General features: G+C 35.4%; 1 protein-coding gene across 26 annotated transcripts in view; it reads right to left on the bottom strand.

The window, feature by feature from the left end:
• The window catches only part of CaMKII (Calcium/calmodulin-dependent protein kinase II), a 102,279-nt gene that overhangs the window by 36,796 nt on the left and 46,154 nt on the right, over positions 1–19,329 (bottom strand). For 17 of the 26 annotated variants that reach the window (XM_067352727.1, XM_067352732.1, XM_067352726.1 and 14 more), the window contains exons 4-10: positions 17,981–18,035; positions 16,609–16,747; positions 15,992–16,094; positions 12,827–13,005; positions 12,470–12,592; positions 11,836–11,919; positions 6,662–6,722 (exon numbers count right to left, since the gene is read on the bottom strand). In XM_067352727.1, coding sequence (XP_067208828.1) covers positions 6,662–6,722; positions 11,836–11,919; positions 12,470–12,592; positions 12,827–13,005; positions 15,992–16,094; positions 16,609–16,747; positions 17,981–18,035 — 744 coding nt within the window. The remainder of the gene's footprint in view (positions 1–6,661; positions 6,723–11,835; positions 11,920–12,469; positions 12,593–12,826; positions 13,006–15,991; positions 16,095–16,608; positions 16,748–17,980; positions 18,036–19,329) is intronic. The other 9 variants (XM_067352728.1, XM_067352735.1, XM_012362030.2 and 6 more) reach the window with 1 other exon arrangement.

The raw sequence follows: 19,329 nt of genomic DNA, 5'->3' as shown, positions 1-19,329 counted from the left end.
TTTTTCACCGACAGCAAAATTCGATTTCAGCCGAAAGTTCTCGCAAATCGATCGTCCCTCACGATTCGATATCGTCAATTGTATCGTGTGTATCGTCTCGTGTATACAAGGACTCGTGTGTGCGCGGCATATCGTTCATCACTCGGGTCCTACTCTATTATCGAATCGAGAAGAATTTGACGAAAAAAAATTGTCGCAAGAATATAGAAATATGTTCATTTTGCACCTCCGACCCACTTTGAGCGCTGCGGTCTACTTTTGTCAAAAGAAAAAAAGCAGTCATAGATAGTAGATAGAGAGGTAGAAAAAGAGATTTATTCGTCGGCGCCAGTTGTTCGCGTTCTTTCAACAGGCAGCCTCGGCAGACAGGAATAGCCTTCGTTCGGGAATTCATGGATTCATGGATTTCCCGGAAACCCTCGAGGCTCTATGCGCGGTTTGGGATTCATAAACCCATACGTAATTCGCGTCGTTCTCTTCCATCCGTGGCAGAAATGCATATGTGGTCCGCAATACATAAATTTACACGCCGCCCGGAATTCATGGCCATGAGAAATGTGACATAATTCTCGATTTCGACATTTATATTGCAATTGCAAGAAAAATATCATACGTTATTGAACCAGTACAAACTTCGCATTATTATCCGATCAATAAATATACATTAAAAGTTTGCAATGTAATTTCTTTTTAAACACATATTTTATATAGTCATGTTACACATATTGTAACAATAAATTTACTTTATTTCCGAGTTTTGTAAAACACACAATTCTCTTGGCAAAAAACTCCTTAAGCATATAAATATTCCGCCACGGACATAAGTTTTATTTCTTTTCATTACTGAGACAACTTCTCTTCATATGTATTGGAAGGTAATTAACGCATAAGACGTATGCCAACTCTGAAAGAACGCGAGCAACGAGAAGCCGGGATATGTGGATATACAGCAATTGGAGAATAATGAATGGACCTGCCAGTTCCTCGACGATCGATCAATGATCGTTTGCGGAAAACCTGTAATCTGCCGTAAATATTACGGGATTTGCGTGATTATATGATTAACACGCGATTACCGTGATCTATAATGAAATTTTGAACGGATCATTGCGGTTATGTATAAGAATCACTTGTATAAGAAAGATCTTCGGTGACGCTCGATGTTATTATATTTTGTCGATATAAAGAAAAACATGGTGAATTATCGCGACAATCGAAATCGACTGAAGTATCTATTTAAAGGCCATAACTTATTCAATGGCACAGAAATAAATGCGTTTCCTTTAACATGATAGTGTTGGCTACCGAGCAGAAATGAAACCGTAAAGTGTACGCGCGATGTAACAAGCGATCCGCTCGTAATAGCGCGAATTACGATGTAATCGAGCTTTAATGTCGCAAATGCGGTGAGCTCTGCAGATGTAATTAGAGATGCTTAAATTTAAGACCAAAGTGATATTTTAATTTCCCATTACAATTAACATTACGATGAAGTAATGCATCAAGTAGCCGTTCAAGTAGTGAATCGATTCGTAATAAATGTTTTTGAGATGAATGCTCTGTTTGTGTGTGTGTGTGGGCGCGCGCGCCAATTCCATATTGTTTGATTTAGATCACGGCCGACACAATTGTTCAGCTGTGAGATTTCAATAGAATTTAGATACATGCGCCTTGGCGACTAGTGTTTTTAAAATTCGATTTCCAGAATCAAAATGACCGAAATAAAAAGTTAAAGCTCGCTTTGCATCATTTCTATGCGTCTAGACTCATTAACGCGATATATAAAACGCAATATCATTTCTCCGAATATCAAATATATCGACAGTTTCGACAAAATTCTTAATCTTTCAAGAATGATTTCTTTCTTCCACCCGAAGCTGTGTTTCGATCGAAATACGGCGCGAAAAGCAAGCCGCAACTAAACAAACCGTCGATGTTTTCGATCTGTATTTTGCCCCAAGTTTGCCGCAAGGCTTTTAAAGCCGATTTCCATAATAACAATGCGCCAGCAGCAGCTCGAAGATAATAGCTCTCCATCCTCCCTCGCCCTCTTTGCGAAAACAAAAAGTGAATCCAAAGTAGGGAATGGAGTCGCGTGCTGAAGGGGGAGACGTGGAAAAGTTGGAAGAGAGCTTCGAGTTCGAGAGAGAGTCGGCTCAAGGCGGTGAAATAAATTTAATTAAAGTCAAAGTTCGAGCTTTGCCGACGGCTTTTGCGAGAGAAGTGGAAAGGGAAAGCTCGAGACACGGAGAGTTAATTGTTTCGCAATCGCTCGAATAAAGGACTCGCGCCGAATATAGAACAAAGAGACAAGTGTGCGAAAAGGAAAAGCTGTTCGTATGTGAATAAAAATCGTGTCATCCCGCCGCTCGAGAACAATTTTTTGTCACAAGATATAAAACCGAATATTGAAAAATAGATTTCATAATAGTGCAACGAAAAACTTTTAATATGTAAAAAGTTCTTCTGAATAGAAAATATCAATCAAGACATTTTGTTAAACTGGTATATCGTGCGTATTATCTTTAAAATACAATATAATAACAGTAATTCAATTAAATCTTCAAAGAATTCTACAAACATTATGTATATTAATAATATTGTAAAATTGTATAAAAATAATTGATTTAGAAATTTAGATAAAATGTCCAAGTTCAATCGAGATACTTTGTGCATAAAAAATTTCACTCTAATCGGAATTGCTTTATCAAAAATCACCAAGGCGTTACAAACAAAACACAAATTATACAGCCTTTGATTTGGATTATAAGAAAACGGAAAAAATTTTCAGTAATATTTTATACTAAAAATTTAAATCATTGTATTTAGTTTGCTTTCTTAAAAATAAAAAAAAACAAACGATGATTTTTTTCAATAAGATTTTGTTTTTTGCGCACATAAAATCTTACAAATATCGTAGCGAAAAATTCGCGAGTCCGTTATTGAAAATTCTTGATTTGTTTACTCGTTTAATCCAGCAATCAGTGCGGCAAACTACCCAACTATCAGACGCTTTGTAAACGTGTGAACATGTTCTTGGATTATAATAAAAAATACAAAAAGAGCCATACATAGGTGTGTGTGTGTGTGTGTGTACAAACCCACCCACCCACGTCCACACAAGTACACAACTCTAACACTGATTGTATCAGAAATAAAACACGTGTGGCATAGGTACAGATACATATTACACGTGTATCATTGAATCTACGAATGCAAGATGCTCAGCTACTTGTCAATCTAAGAGGGGGAAGAAAAGGGGGGGGGCGAGGCATATTCTAGGATACGTCATCTCGATTATTAATATCACATATGTGCGCATATATATGTATAGATGCATATGCCATACATAACATGACATATTATCTGTCAAACATCTATTACGGGTGTAGAGCCTGCGTGTATTTACGCTGGTCGAGCAAATAAACAGTGACACATGTGTGTGTGTGTGTGTGTGTGTGTATGCAAATATATATATATGCAAATATATGTAATGCCTCTACAATGACTCGTATTTGCACGTCTCTCAAAATGGCAGTTCTATTTTTTAACTTTACAAAAAACTATAAAGCGACAGATGTTTAGACAATAATTTCAACTTGTAGAATGTGCTTATTTTATTATTTTATAAACTATGAGTAATATTTGTAATAATTCATCGAATTCTTTATATCTATAATATTCGTTCTGTAGAGATATAAATCGAAAATGACAACTCTTATATATTTTTTACTTTATAACTGTATTATTTGCTATTACGCCTTTTTTAAAAACAATGCAAAACAATGCATTTTATTTCTTATTTTATTTTTCAAGGAAGAGACAATGTGATCTACGTAATACCTTAATGTTTTTATGAATGATAGATATTATGATGATAATTTTATTTTTTTCCCAACAATACAAATCTCATATATCTTGTAAGTAAATATTTAGTGCAAATAAGAGTCAAAAACACGCAATTTGCTCTAAATTTAGAGCTTGTACGCAAGTCATCGACCAATAATTTCCAAACTAAAATCTCATGAAAAAACTTTAAGGAAAAAGCAATACGTTGGAAAATATTTTATTAAATATTAATCAGTAATTTATTTATTTAAAAAAAGAGATAATTATTCGAATTTTTACAATTTTAGTACAATTGGGCTCTAAGTATATACATTCTAATAGTAAAATTTAGAATCCCCAAACAAGTCATTTAATTTTTTTACAATCTAAGTTAAGATGAAAAGTGTTTTCAGTATGTTTGCTTGTGAAAAAGTTAAAAAGACACAAAAAATATATTAATAAGAAAGTGAAAGGTTTGGAAATCATTGGTTCAATTATATGGAAATAATCAACATTAGCAAAACGTCATTCATACAGTCATTCGTAGGGATATCTCGCTAGTGGACCGAAACAGTTGAGCTTTCGTTTCGATCCCTCGAAGATCCTTGCGTGCTACAGATCTCTCCGTTTTCATCTATTTGCAGTAAATCTAATTTTTATCCACGCACGGAACACGTCTTGCGCGGTAATATAATCGACAATTTCGAGTGAAATAATTATTGTATGTGTAGCATTATTTTCTAATAAATTTTTAGAAAATTGCAACAGATTTATCTTATGTTTCAATTGTAACTAAAATTTTCTGTTTCAATTTCAATTATTCCTTACATGTATGTATATAGTATAGATAGAGAGAAATAAATTAATACAATTTATTTGATCTAGTAGAAATCTACAATAAATCAATGAAAAATAAAACAAAAGTCTATATTGTCAACGTTAGTTGACATTACTACAGCCCATTTTAGAACAAACAGATCGAATTAATCTAATTGATTATTCTGTGCTGGTTTTGACGAGCTTTACGAGACAATACGACACATGTGATTGGAAAGCTCGTAATACGCGACAGTGAGCGGGTTGTGTCATTGCAACTGATATGTGAAATTCAGATTTTCAGAAGATTGGCCATCCCCACCCGACACGACCGACCGATGCGGTTCTTCTCACATTTTTCGTACTCGCTGTTAATGAGGTCTTACGCACGCTCTTCTCCGAGGATCAATACAAGCTAACAAAACATCAGGGGAAAGCGGTGCTCCATTATTGTTCGCTCGACGAGTACGCGCAGTAAAATATGTGTAAAAATATCTATAGCCTTTGCATTTTTTCTGCCAATTTTCACGACGACGCGAGAAATATCTCGCGATATATGTGCAAAGTGTCCAGTGGCCGGGATTTCTACTTTTATACTCAGGGGTTCCTACAGAATTGTAAGATTTTCAATGAATTGTTTTTATTCTTAAAATTCTTAACAAATGGTTGTAACTTTCAAAAAATATATATTTTTGACATTCTATTTTGTCAGAAGAATATATTTACACAAACAACGAAATAAGGAGTATAGTTGATCGATACATTTAGGCAGGTGCTTGGTGATTAATATTATAGCAATCTCAATTTTACTGTGTCCTTAAAAAAAGAAAAAACGGCCACGGCACATTAGACGATCGAAAGAATAACTTCGAAAGCGACGAAACGTGATTCGATGATTTGTACCTTCTAGTTGTACCAAACGACGACGTGATTACAATGACGATTCAATGAAAAGGAAAACTGCTTGAGTCCACTGCGACAATTTGCGTTACCCAGAATTTGCATCTTGCGATGAGCGTTAATGCAAAAACAAAAAAATTACTTGAATATAGTATTTACTCGATTGCAAGATACATTTTTTTAAATATGCTGCTTATGTCACTCGTATTACGTAAAGTAAAGTAGATGACGTGTATTTAGCAAATCGCTAAGATCTTGCTTTCTGGGTAACGTGCCACGGTCCTTGCAGGATATGAGGTGCGAGCTATGTGCATCGATTATACGAGATACAAAGGTAGGCAGGGATGAACATTGTATCATGATAACCAATGTGCCGAGCGAGTGAGGATGAAACACGATTGTTTGCCTGATGAACATCTAATTAACTGTAAAGCCGCGTCGATGATGATTTTCGCATATCGATTATCAACGCTGATGTAACCCTTCGATTCTCTATTCATATCCTCGCTCCTCCGACGTCTAATGCAAGAGAGTATCAAGGAAAGGACTCTAATTTATTTCTGTGCACGAGCAAAAACGTTCACAGATGCTCTATTTTGCAATCGCTTTCACAGAAATACCAAAACTTTCGGTAAATTCTCAAATTACCCCAAGAGAAAAAGAAAAAAAAAAAAAATCAATAATTTGTCATAAATATGTAACGAAGTGATAAGATGGTAGATTTAGCGAAAAGAAAATTTCTTTGGCGTGTCAAGTGCTGTCGAAAGAAAGGAGTCGCCAAATTATAAGACAGAAAATTCTCTCTTCATGTTGATTAATTTCGTATGAATTTCTATCGTAAGGCCAGTGATTTTGAGTATTACGTGTATCGCGTTTTTGCGACTGCATTATGAAGCACCTTTTCCGAAAAGAGCGGAAAGGCGGATGAACAGATTCTCTATGGCGATAGTGCAAGACGAATGAACGACGAGGTGAGTTATTTTGTTGCACGGAGTGGGTTGTTGGAAGGATGAATTCGTAGACAGAGAGACACGAGGACGTAAAGTTTAACGGGAGATATAAAAGTACTGTCTGTCGTGGTCTATACAGAGCGCTGAAGAGGGCCGGAGGTACTTACCCTGTGCATCATACTTACTGGAAAAGTTCCGCGTCGCCAACATGGTTGTCAGTATAGCGCCCTGCAAAAAGCAAGCGAAAAGACGATTATTGTCAGCCGCGCGCAGCCGGACGAAGGCAAACGAGAGAGAAAGAGAAAGTGAGAGGGGGGGGGGGGAAGCGCGAGCAAGCGCGCGACTTGTAAAGTATAGTAAAGTAAAATATAAAACACGTATAATCAACGATATACAATAAGATATAAAACGCAAAGATATTGATTCTCTAAAATAGATATTGATTTCCTGAGCTTTTTATACAGTTAACATTACCTAAATCATCTGACTTTAGAGCTTCAATTTTATATTTTTTACAGTTTCTAGTATTATTACTGTAAAACTTGTGTTTAAATTACATTTCGTTCTGTTATCGATTATCTATCGTGAAATGAAAGATGTAACAAAATTAGCGCAAATCGAGCATGTGCATGATTATAAATGTTTGAAATGCAAAAATACTGCAAATCATAACGTGACGCCCTTTAATTACAAGAAAAATAATTCACGAATGAGCGTGTGAGCGACTGATAAATAACCTTAAGAGAAAGGACGAAATGTTATACGGGAGTTTCGGGTTCAAGTTTACTCGTAAACTCTCCTCTCTTTCATCAAACCCGGTGACGTTCGCGGCAAGTTGGGAACATTGTTGTATACAGTAACAAAATTTCACAGTTCCATAATGGTTCGGGGCGTGTCGTCGAACTTTATACCGTTATAATAAAGCCGTCCATCTTAGATGAGATTCTCAAAAGAATATGCTGCGTCTGTTACTTGAAACAAAGCAATGTATCTTGTCTTTCGCACATCTGCTTTGAATCGCGACCAATTAACAATATTGTCAATCATTTTCGTTTCATGATATTCCTCAAGTCATGACACACACTTCGATTAGGTGATCAAATCTCAGAGCACGGAAGTTTATCGATATTCTTTCACCAGTGGAACACAGTCGAATTAATTAAGATTAAACAGCAATTAATCCAGCAAAGTCTAATTTGTATTTCAGAAAGAAAAAAAGTCGGAAACTCAGAATTGCTCTCCCCAGCCAGGTACCTATCATAAATATTTTGACCAATCGATCCTTTATTGTCAATAATTGAATTATTTTTCAATAACAATAGAAACAAAAATTAGATAAAATGTCTTTACTGATAATCTATGCCCTACCGATAGCTACTGATCGCACAATTCAAGAAAAGAGTTTCGCATCCCCGTCTGTGGCTATTTAAAAACGTCGCAAATCATGGACTTTATCCAACATTTTGCTCTGCCTTGTATTCGATCTTTTCACAGTGGGTTGCTGGCTCACTATATATTTCCCTGATGAATTTTAACAAGCATCTGAATTAATCGCATCAGATATGGCCGAATTAGCACCTGCTAAACACCGAGCTATCTGCGTAACGTTTAACAGTATTGAATGTTGACCATCGACATTGGTTTCTCGCGTAATTGAAGCAAAAAACGTGAAATAACTGACTATTGTCTCTAATTTCGAGCTTCCAACAAAGATCGCTAGCTGTCTATCGACTGTCCAGTTTTGCTGTAATATAATGTAAAAGCGCCGATTGTGTTTTTGTGTAAAAGCTGAAACATCGCTCTCCTTCCGCCGTTTGATTTATCAATCTGTACTTCTACTATTGTTTGCGGCAGTTGTTTTTGCGCGATAGTAGCGCAAATTGAGGACCATCCCGATTGTGCAAATTGACGGATGTTGTACGTTACAATCAATACGGACTGTTTTATAGTCCTAGATAACTCTACTTGTCATCCTTTTTATAACAAATGTTACAAATATAAACAAATTTTCTTATAAGGATAATGTCATGAAATAACACCTTCATCGTAATCGATGCTAATCGGGATGCTAAACCGTGGAAATCTAAACTATTAAACATTTTCGCATAATTTTTAACAATTCCGCACTTTCGTGGTAAATAAAAGAAACAATTTTAGTTATCAAATCAAAGAAATTGATTTGCAACAGACTGAGAACAGACAGAATCTTTATGCTGCGCCTCGGATTGTCTCGTGACCAGTATTTTATCATCTTTTATCTGATTCCAAGAGCTTTAGAGTTCTACTTTACAAGTACTAGGAGAAAGAACTTGAGCCCTTTCTAAGAGCTGAAAAAAGTACCAATCACAATTGAATCTTTCTAATAAAATTAAAGTCAGATTTCTTAATATTTAGTTGACGAGTGCTTACGAAATGATATGTCTCAGCTTCACATACATACACACTGGCGCGAAACTTTGCGTTCCGACGACAATAAAAATTTCATTACCTCGGACGGTTGCCTCCCGTTGTCTGCACAACATAAATTTATTTCTCAGCGCCCGCATGTTTCAATCTGTGCGCGTAAACGAGAAGAGAGAGCCTCGTTAAATCTTCTTATTCGGTATTTGCACTTTTATAAACTCGAAAGTTTAATCAGCATTCGGGTCAAATGCTACTTCAACGTTGCTGCCATTTTTACGCGTTTGGCCGATTATGTCCTTAATGCATGTCCGCTACGACGACAATTTCCAAGTTGGCGCACGGTGGAATGACAACGCCTGCAAGTGTCTCGAAACTCATTCATTTACTAGCAATGAGATGAATTGGTCCATCTTTCATGATACAGCAGCAAATTGCATTAGTAATAAGATTTTCCACTTAGTCTTTCAATGTGAGTTATGATATAAATTACGAAATACTCCAGTTACAATTGTGTCTGCTGTAATATAAAATTGCTAATTGCGTAACACTAGAATTCCATTTGTATTACAAACAATGCATAAAAAAATCTTTGCATTTAGTACACTATGAAAGTACATTCGTAGCGTAAATTGTAAGTGCGTAACATTGGTACAATGCAATTATCAATGATGCATGCTGAACTGAGCACGTTAAAATTAAGTAGAACAAATTGAGAAATTGATGGCAATTTGTGATATAAATTCAAGTAATTTCCCTATTACTATTGTTACGTAATTCCACTGATGATCTGACACACAAAAGCAATTCTTTACTCTAATCAATATAAAGTATAAATATATTTATTCTTCAGTTATGTATTTTAGCATTATATTATTTTCTAAACTAAATTACAATAAATTAAATAAACAATAAAATAAAAAGAATCGAGTCGTACTGTTTGGCGCAATATTTTCAGAGCTTGCTTTCGAATATTAATATTTCGCTACACAAGTGACCGCTCGTTCGTTTTATTATTAAAGGATCGCGTTATAATTAATGTTGCGACATTTGATTTTTATGACGGACGGTCTCGCGCAAAAATACGATTACCGCGGTCAAAAGAACATTAATTAATCCAACACGCAATTACAATTGCATCGCACCGATATAAGTGATCCCAAGCTTGATCTCGACTGTATAATTTCCGAGCATTGTTATTTGACAATCATTATCAAGGCGATTCGTAAGAGAAGCGAGTTTCAACATGTCGATAATTTAATTCGCACCGCTTTCAAAACGTGCTGTGCATTTTGACTCGAGAAAATTATCCACTTAAACTTGTGATGTAATTTTTTTAGCGATGAGAAACCACTAGTCCGCGGAGGGACTTGAAGGAATTATGCGTGGTGAAAAAAAGCACACGACTAAATTTTTATAAATGCATTAATATCTTTATCGAATCTCTCGCACTCTTACTTCTTCAGTCAATTAGATCGAAACTCTTTGAGAGAAACACGCATTGTTCTCATCATATGCTTTAAACTTTCGGCACATTTCGACGAACGGCGAACAAACGTGTTACACATACGTGGCTTCGATAAAAAGCGATATTCTTTATTCTGGTATGAGACTGCGCTGAGAGAGAGAGAGAGAGAGAGAGAGAGTGCGGCGATTGCAACGACAGGTAGAGTCGTACTGTCATCGTTTAATCGACATGTCGAACGACAGGAGCGTAGAAATGTCCATAGAAGTAAGAAGGCATTTTATTTGGTTCTGATTGACTTTGCTATCGTCAATCAAAGTAGTGATTCAAGAGTTTATGTGACAAACGATTACATGGATTCTAATACATCTTTGAAATTCTTGCAAAAAGATTTCATATATTCCCTATCAATAATAAATCATAAATACTATAAACTTGACTAAAAAGAATGCCAATTTCTTTCAGTGTTGTAATATCAATTGGAAACAATCTTTGATAAATCGTTGAAAATTATAACTATTCTTTATCTTTCACTATTCAAGAATTGTTCCACTCAACACATTCACAAAATTTGTCAAATTTCTTTCGAAAGATTACGCGCCAACGTATACTTGACGAGAAGTTGATCTTTCTCGTTCGATGATAGCTCCTGAGAGAAATTCACTGAATAACAGTTACATATACTAGCGTTGACGACCATGCGCCATGTCGCGTTCTAATTTTATAGATATTACTAACATGCATAGCGCCGCGCGGAAGCAATCTAGACTGCCACGTGATAAGTGGACATAATGGAATTTGCATCTGTAAATGGTTGGGGCTGATATGTGAGATTTTGCGGTCGGCGAAAACGAGAATTCGCGCGATTACCGCGATTATATTTCCGTGCCTACTATCTAAAATTAGCAACTGATGATCGCGAATCAAACAAATTTCGGTCTCTTAACAATTCTTGTAAAAAAGCTATGCATACACCGTTCATATATTTGTCGAGATGAGTCCCTCGCGAATTTCAATTTCCATTTGTCTGATTAAAATAATTATTCGGAGTGTTTAGTCTGAATATAATAATTTTCGATACTAATTAGAATAAATAATAATTTGCATCAGTAAAACTGTATTACAAAGAACAAAAAAAAACCTATTCATTGAGACAAATAAAAAAATATTGCGTTTTATATTTTAAACGTGTAAATTGTATCTTGTAATATCCATAAAATTCCATGAATTTTATTTTAAATTTGACATTGTTTTATATAAACAGAAAAATATATCTTTATTTATCGTATGGTGAAACAACTTATTCGTTTATATAACAAACATAGATTTATAACAAAGAAATCGCGAAATCGTATAATCGTATTCGTATCAAGTAACAAAAATCAAGGCTCAATGATACAAAAAATATAATAATACAAAAACAAATAATACAAAAAAAATAAAAAGATACATGAAGTAAAACTTGTCGAGACTTACCTTTAATTTGCGCCTTGCGTTGAATTTCTTCAAGCAGTCCACGGTTTCTTGTCTATGCACCACAGATGCAACACGCTCACGTTGCTGAAACACAAAGTAAACAGAAACACTGAAAAACATTGTCTTGAGAGAACGATTGAATTAAGTAGCGCGAAATTAGATTTTACTTCATACGCTTCACTGAGAGTGAAATTTTATTGATGCGCAGTAGAGATCAGTTAAGAGAAGATGACAAAGATACGATTTGGTCAGTGCCAACAAAAGATCGGACAAAAGTCGGACTTGGAAACATAACGAAGAAGAAACAATTTTGGTATTAAAATTCAAATTGATAGTTACCCATTTAGTAGAAACTGTTATTTTGTTAATATTGTTAATACATAATGTATCTTTATTTCATCCAATTGATTTAAGATATTAAATTACCGATATAATATATCATATTTTACATAACATCGCGTTACTCAAATGTTATGCAAGAGTGACATTTGTAGTAAGGTTTCCATATCGTGCGAGAGTTAAACGCGAGCCAATCATATATATATCAAATGAGTAATTATATTTTTCCTTCCAAATTATATAGACGTATAACATAAATTCCTGAACTACATCGATCGCAGAAAGGCAAACTTACGCAGATCCATGGATGCTTCAATGCCTCGCTGGCAGTGATCCTCTTTCCTGGATTCACCGTCAGCATTTGATTGATAAGATTCTTGGCTTCCGGCGTGACGGTGTCCCATTCTGGACTCGGATACTGAGCAGAACAAGTGTGAGAACAACATTCCATAATTTTTCACCAAGTTTTACGTAATCACGTAAATATATTACAAGAAAGAAAACTCCACGCAACTTTTTTATCAGTCAATTTTGTTGTTGTGTAGAGCTTCCCTCAACAAAGATTTTCTTCTCTTTTTCAATATATCTCTCATCAAATCTCTAAACAGTGTTCCAATATTTTGAAAAAGTTTACAAATCGTACGATACGTACGTCGTACGATCCGGCCTTGATCTGTGCATAGAGCCGATGTTGATCCTCGTCCCAGAACGGCGGATAGCCGACGAGAAGGATATACAAGATGACACCGCACGCCCATATGTCGACTGGCTTTCCGTACGGTTCCTTCTTCAGTACCTCCGGGCTGAGATAGCCGGGCGTTCCAGCGAAACCTTATTACCAATCATTCAGATTCATTTTCTCCTCAAAGATACTCGGACGCTGATTCGGTCAGTATAGGGCGGAAGAATCGGATTTAATCAAATTGTTGTATGCACGAAATCACATCTCAGATATTATCATTCTCTAAACTGATTCTTAGTATTCGAAAGACAAATATAAATGTCTGCCGCGAACAATTTTTCACTTCTTAATAGGTACAGATTCGTTATAGGAAGAATTCAAGACTGATGGCGAATCGATTATTATTGCAATTTAGCTTCGAAACATAAACTATGTACATAATTTAGCAGTATGCGACATCATTTATTTGTTTTCATTAGTGTTGAAAATTTCCTATGGTTATTATAGTTGCGACATGTAAATTATGAATTTTTGCGCGTCAGTTATCTGATTGTTCGACATGAGGCTATAAAATTCACGAAAAATACACAAATGACAGCGATAAAATATTTTCGACTAATGGCCTCGAGAAAAATATTACCTATACAATCCGAACAGTCGCGCACGTTATGTCGCGAGATTCATATTTTTTCGATTTTTGTCCTAATCATTTTATTGCATTTTGCCATAAAAATATACGTGTAATTAATTTTCAATAAGCACACACCGTCGTTATGTAACCGCGGTTGCAGTCATTGGGCAGCAGTTTTGGGGCGGCAAAAGCACGGTTAAACCGCGTATGATTGTCCTCGAAAATACTATGTCTGCGATTGCGACATATCTTTTGTATCTTTTTGTATTCATCTTGCCATCCCAATCGTCAAAATGTTTTCAGTAACATACTAAACAGCTCGCAAGTAATTCTGGGCATAAATACAGTACGAAGACAGAGATATCATGGAAAATGTACGAAAAAGAAAAATTAGTTGTGGTTAAAAACAAAGCGGTTACAATTCAAACTTTAATCTTCCTGGAAAGATTTCTAATTCTTTTATTAAAAAAAAACGGCACATCTTAAAATTCATTATCTTACTTTAACCAAAAAGTGACATTGGTTGTTTTCGTATTAAGTCACGCTACATAAAAATGAAATCGTTCTCATCGTTGAAAGTGTTATAGCATTGCGCGTTACAAAAATGACAAAACTGCGATAAAATAAATGTTGATTTTTCCACTGATAATGTATTTAAATTGCATTAAACTGTCCATCGTTTTGCGTCCTCTAATCTTTCGTGTTTTAATGTTCTCACCAAAGCTCTCTGTGCAAGTCCACGTGCACCATATAATAATAATTTTCTGCAGAGGGTCTGACAGATTTAATACGTACACGTTTTCAGCATCCAAAAGAGCAAAAAGAAAAAAAAGCGATTGTCGGGATAAAAATGAGATAGACAAGTGTTGCTAGAAAACGTAATTGCGTATCAGAATACAGAATGTTTTAGAAAGCGCAATCTTAATTTTAACGAAATAATTTTTAAGTTAATTGAAAAGTAACTTTAGAATGAGCAGTGTAATGTCTAAACGGTAATCTCTCCAAACACAATTAAATAGCATATTTAATTGTTAACACTAGATTTAGGACCTCACATTTTTAAGATATTTGATATGTAAAACAATGTATAAAAAATTCAGTAAATAATTGTTCGGAGCACAATTTTTTGCAGAAAAATATTGCCTCCGAATTCGTAAAAGACTTTAAAATCAAGATCTAGGTTTGTGGGTCTTTTTGCATGCATAGAAAAAGCACGGAAAAGTTTCGCCATACTATTGGAAAACTTCTGCGCGTATTTTGCATAAAGTAGAACAAAAGGAGCAGCCAGCTGGCTGACAAGGTTTCAATGAGATCTGTATTCAGATATACTGACTCATATAGCTAGTAGATATCTGTATATCTGTATATCTATATATGTAAATCAAACAAACAGAGTGTAAAATAAACACAAAGATCGAGGTGCACGCGGATAATATGAAAAACAATGTATCATTAAACAGCACGTAAGAGCAAATTTAAAAATCCTATTTTTCACCGCCTTCACGTGTGTGCAATAATAAGAAAAATACTTTTGCTCCGACATTAAAAAACAGTTTCTTCCCATTTTTTCTCAACGAATGTACATAATAGCACTTTATTCTATCAAAATAAGTTTGCGGCAGTCTCGATACTGACATTTCCCGCAAGATGCTAACGCGTTTCTTACTATAAGAAAATGATATGTTATGCGATACGAAGAAAAGGTGGATATTGCAAATCGGATAAAAGAGAGATAGCGAAGACTATATTTCACTTGTAAATTATAGTATCAGATGTCAAATTTGCGACTTGGGCCACGATAGTTGGCAAATCTCCTATTATTTTTACTGATATTAAGAAAATATTTAGATCGAATTTGTGTCGCTCAAAGTTCTGACCTAACGAACAAATATTTCAATATCTCTGTTGTAACTTTGTGGACAACGCAGACATTTCAAAAGAAGATTGATCAGCACATATCTATTATTAAACTGTAATATTTAATCGTATTTTGTGCACACTTTCCTCGTTGATATATCGTATTGAAATTTTAGCGCATCGTTGACGATCTAACGTTCTGTTTGCTGCGTGTAAATAATGTGAAAAATTGCTATTATAATCGAAATATCTGACTATATAAATTTAATCAAGCGTGAAGAATTCAAGATGTGAAACTATGTACTTTACGTTCTGCAAGATTTTACACGGATCACTAACAATCGAGCAGTGTTCGACAACTCTAGTTGCAATCGAATAATCCGTCGGCAATGCGATTTGTGTGATTATTCGCTACAACCGAACTTTCGTAATGATCCTTATCCGATGGTGAGGAAATAGACGATCGAGTGATCGTCAATTGAGGGTTAAATATCATTTGTGTAGTCAAAGTACCACATTTGACACATGCTCTTCCCCGTTCACGGGAATTGCGCGCAAATAGCGATTGATCAGCGATTGGTCCGGATCGACAAAAATCTGCAGTCTCAGCGAATCGAAATTATCAAAAGAATATCAGCCATACTTACCATACCATGCCTGTGCTTCACCCTGCACCTCAATTGCTAAGCCAAAGTCCGCTAATTTCACAGCCGCCCCTTTCGCCTTGCTCGCGAGGAGTAAATTTTCGGGCTGCAACAGAAAACAGCAGATTCATCGACGTTGCCGTATACACTCTCCTTTTTAACCACTCTCCTTTATAATCATCCTGCGTTTTCTCGCGTGAGTTGAAATTTCGATTAAAATTGATTTCAAATAAGATTTAAGCGTTCTGCGCAATTTGATCGGTGTTAAAGTGTTAATGATAATATCAGAGAGGCGCGGATTTTCTTTCGTCGGAAACAAAAACGCGACCCCGAACTATCGAGTGATTTAATTTTGAAAAATGAGAGATGCCGATAAATTTTAAGTTTGCAATCGCGAGAATACGCGATAGGGAATATCCATTATTTTACCATTATTAGATTATTTAGACTTCCCAAGACATCCCGTGGAGAATAGAGCGCCAAATATTGGGAAATGCGGAAATGCATTGTGAAGAAATAGATCACGCGAATTTCACGCTTGCTCGTTCGCTTCATTCAACGTTGACTTTGCAAACGCGGAGACCTCGTTTGACACATTTTCTCCCTTTTTCTCTACGTACTTTCAAATCCCGATGCACAACTCCATTATGGTGGCAGTGGTGAACGCTTTCCAGGATTTGTTGAATACAGTGCGAGGCGTCGGCCTCGCTGTAGAATTCCCGAGCAACGATGTCTTCGAACAGTTCCCCGCCGGTGACTCTGTAAGCGTTTTACGTTTCAATTTCATTTTGCGAACGCGTCGCGAAATCGCGTGTAAACGGAACATAGAAGTAGCGAAACGTTTAACCCCAAAAATAAAAGTAGGGTAAATTTTTATAACGTGTAAGCGGTAGTGCAACAAGATATCTTTTATATTTTATCCGTTTTGGAACATTATACCCCAGCTTAGTGTAAAAACATTCAGAATTTTCTCTAACATTATATGAATACGATAAACATTTGACGAGAAATCTGCATAAAACAACAATCAAAATTATGTGCTAGGAATAAAAGTACGATAAAGCGCGAGTGTCTTTAAACAGGATTAGGAAGATTAACTGCTCAAGTGGAAATTCGGCGCGCGGGGCCGAAAATATCGAGCCGAATCAACGAAAAACAGTTGAGTGAAAGACGAATGGGCGAAATTAAATCTCTCATAACTCGGGGATTAATCGGTGGCGTGGCAAATTAGCAAAGTCACATGACAAGAAAAGAAAAGAAAAAGAAATGAAATTTATAACACGGGGTGAATTAACGTTACGAATATCCGTAACAAAATGCGCGCGTGTTTCCGCGCAGAAATTAAATTAGGCGCAATACTTTCTCGTCTCATTGACGCAGACATCGACCGTCGACAATATTAAAAGACCATAGATCGGTATCTGTTTCATGCAATTAAAGCTGACAAATTGCCTCGCTGTTGTCCGCCATCGGGAGCTTGTTAATAGAATCGCGAATCGATTAGATGAAGACTCGAAGATCGTTAGTTTGATCGTATATGAAGTGCGCTTTCAACACAATCGCGCACATCAGAAACGAATAACATTATTAATAGAAGAAGATGGGGTGTAGAGAGATGTTTTATGGTCACTAGATATTTTTTTTACAGAAATGAAATGATAGCTCTTACACAGCAATAAGTAATACAAATCTTGGACAATATAATATTTTTCCTAATTACGTATAAAATACATGCGTAATTTTTACGAATAATATAAACTCGAATACAAACATATCTCGAGAAACTATTAAAAAAAAAAATTAAAAAAATAAAAAAAAAAATAGAAACGAGTTCTCTCTCACATCCACCGATAAATTGTCATCATTCAAGATTTTAATCATCATTTTGCTGTATAAAATGGAATTTATTACAATCTGTCTAAAGAGAATACAAGGCTCGTGCATAAAGATTAAAAATTAGGTACAACAGCAATAACGATTCGGTATACTTACAGATCAAAGACGAGATAATGGAAATTCTCTTCTTGTATACTGTCGTGCAATCTCACTGTAACAGAAAAGGTGACAAGATATGAAGCTCCTTGTTACAATAGATTTCCAATGATATATCTCTTAGATATAGCTATAAAAAGATTATGAGAAAAATGAAACATTACATTAGTGATATTATCACTATCTCATACCATTGTAAACCTGGCTATCAACTTTATAAAATATAAAAATAAATAGTATAGTCTGTTTGTGCACCTCAAAGTTGGGTGCTGATCATCTTTTAACTCCTCTATAATTTTAACCTTCGAAGTACAAGCAAAAAAGTGTGGTACAAACAGATACAAACAGACTGTACTATTTATTTTTATATTTTATAAATTTGGTAGCCTGGTGTACAACGGTCTATCTCATCAAAAGATGTCCCACCCTTTAGTCATATCTATTATACTTTCTGCTTGCTCCCAGTATTCAGTCATTATTATCTTTCAATTAAATCAAGCAAAATCATTCAAAGATGCATTAAATGCAATAATAAAATTGAGAGAATTGTTATTTGATATAAGAATAATAATTTTATAATTTTGCTTTTTATTTTTATTTTCGAATCAATCTAATAATCTGATCGCCAGTTTTTATTATCGCATTTAATGCGCATATCTATGCTGGTAAAACTTTCCACAATTGGGACGTAAAAATGCACGCTGATTGAAATTGGGATCGTCGTCCAAGCGCGTGTCGTAATAACGTTCATAACGAGTCATTTCTGGCGAATACAGATTTTCTCACGTAACGAACAAATGTCACACACAAAATCGTTGAATCGGCGAGATAGTATCATCGAATAGATGCTGTTCTTTCGCGCGATCTTTATTGCTGTCGCGAATGATTGCGTCGTTTTCTAAAGAAACGATCGAATTATCGTGATTCAATTCAATGGTATGAAAGATGACCTAGCCAAAGATTGCAAAGCACAAAGATCGACTCTCGGATATAAAGCAATTAATATCCAGAGAGAACGGTCACTGCTATCAAAGTCTTCCTTAAAGTCAATAAAGTCCAAAAAATGCTTTTTGCGATATAAATCGAGTTTAATCAAATTGAAGTAAAGACTTAATTTAAATAATGATTTGTCTACATCCGAAAAACGGCATCATTCTGTGCGTATTATGTTCTTATTTGTATTGGCTATACGAAAGCAAGAATCACGCTGATATGTAACGAATGATACATTTTATGCGGAATGTCTTCCACGTGATATACAAGTCCTACTTTGCCAGCATGTCTAAATGTTCAGATTATCTAATTTTTTAATGAACGTAAAAGTTTTCTTCGTTATGAAAGTCACCGGC

Source organism: Linepithema humile, chromosome 4 (assembly GCF_040581485.1).
Source record: "Linepithema humile isolate Giens D197 chromosome 4, Lhum_UNIL_v1.0, whole genome shotgun sequence".
Taxonomy (NCBI): Eukaryota; Metazoa; Arthropoda; class Insecta; order Hymenoptera; family Formicidae; genus Linepithema; species Linepithema humile.
This window is presented reverse-complemented; position numbering and strand designations above follow the sequence as displayed.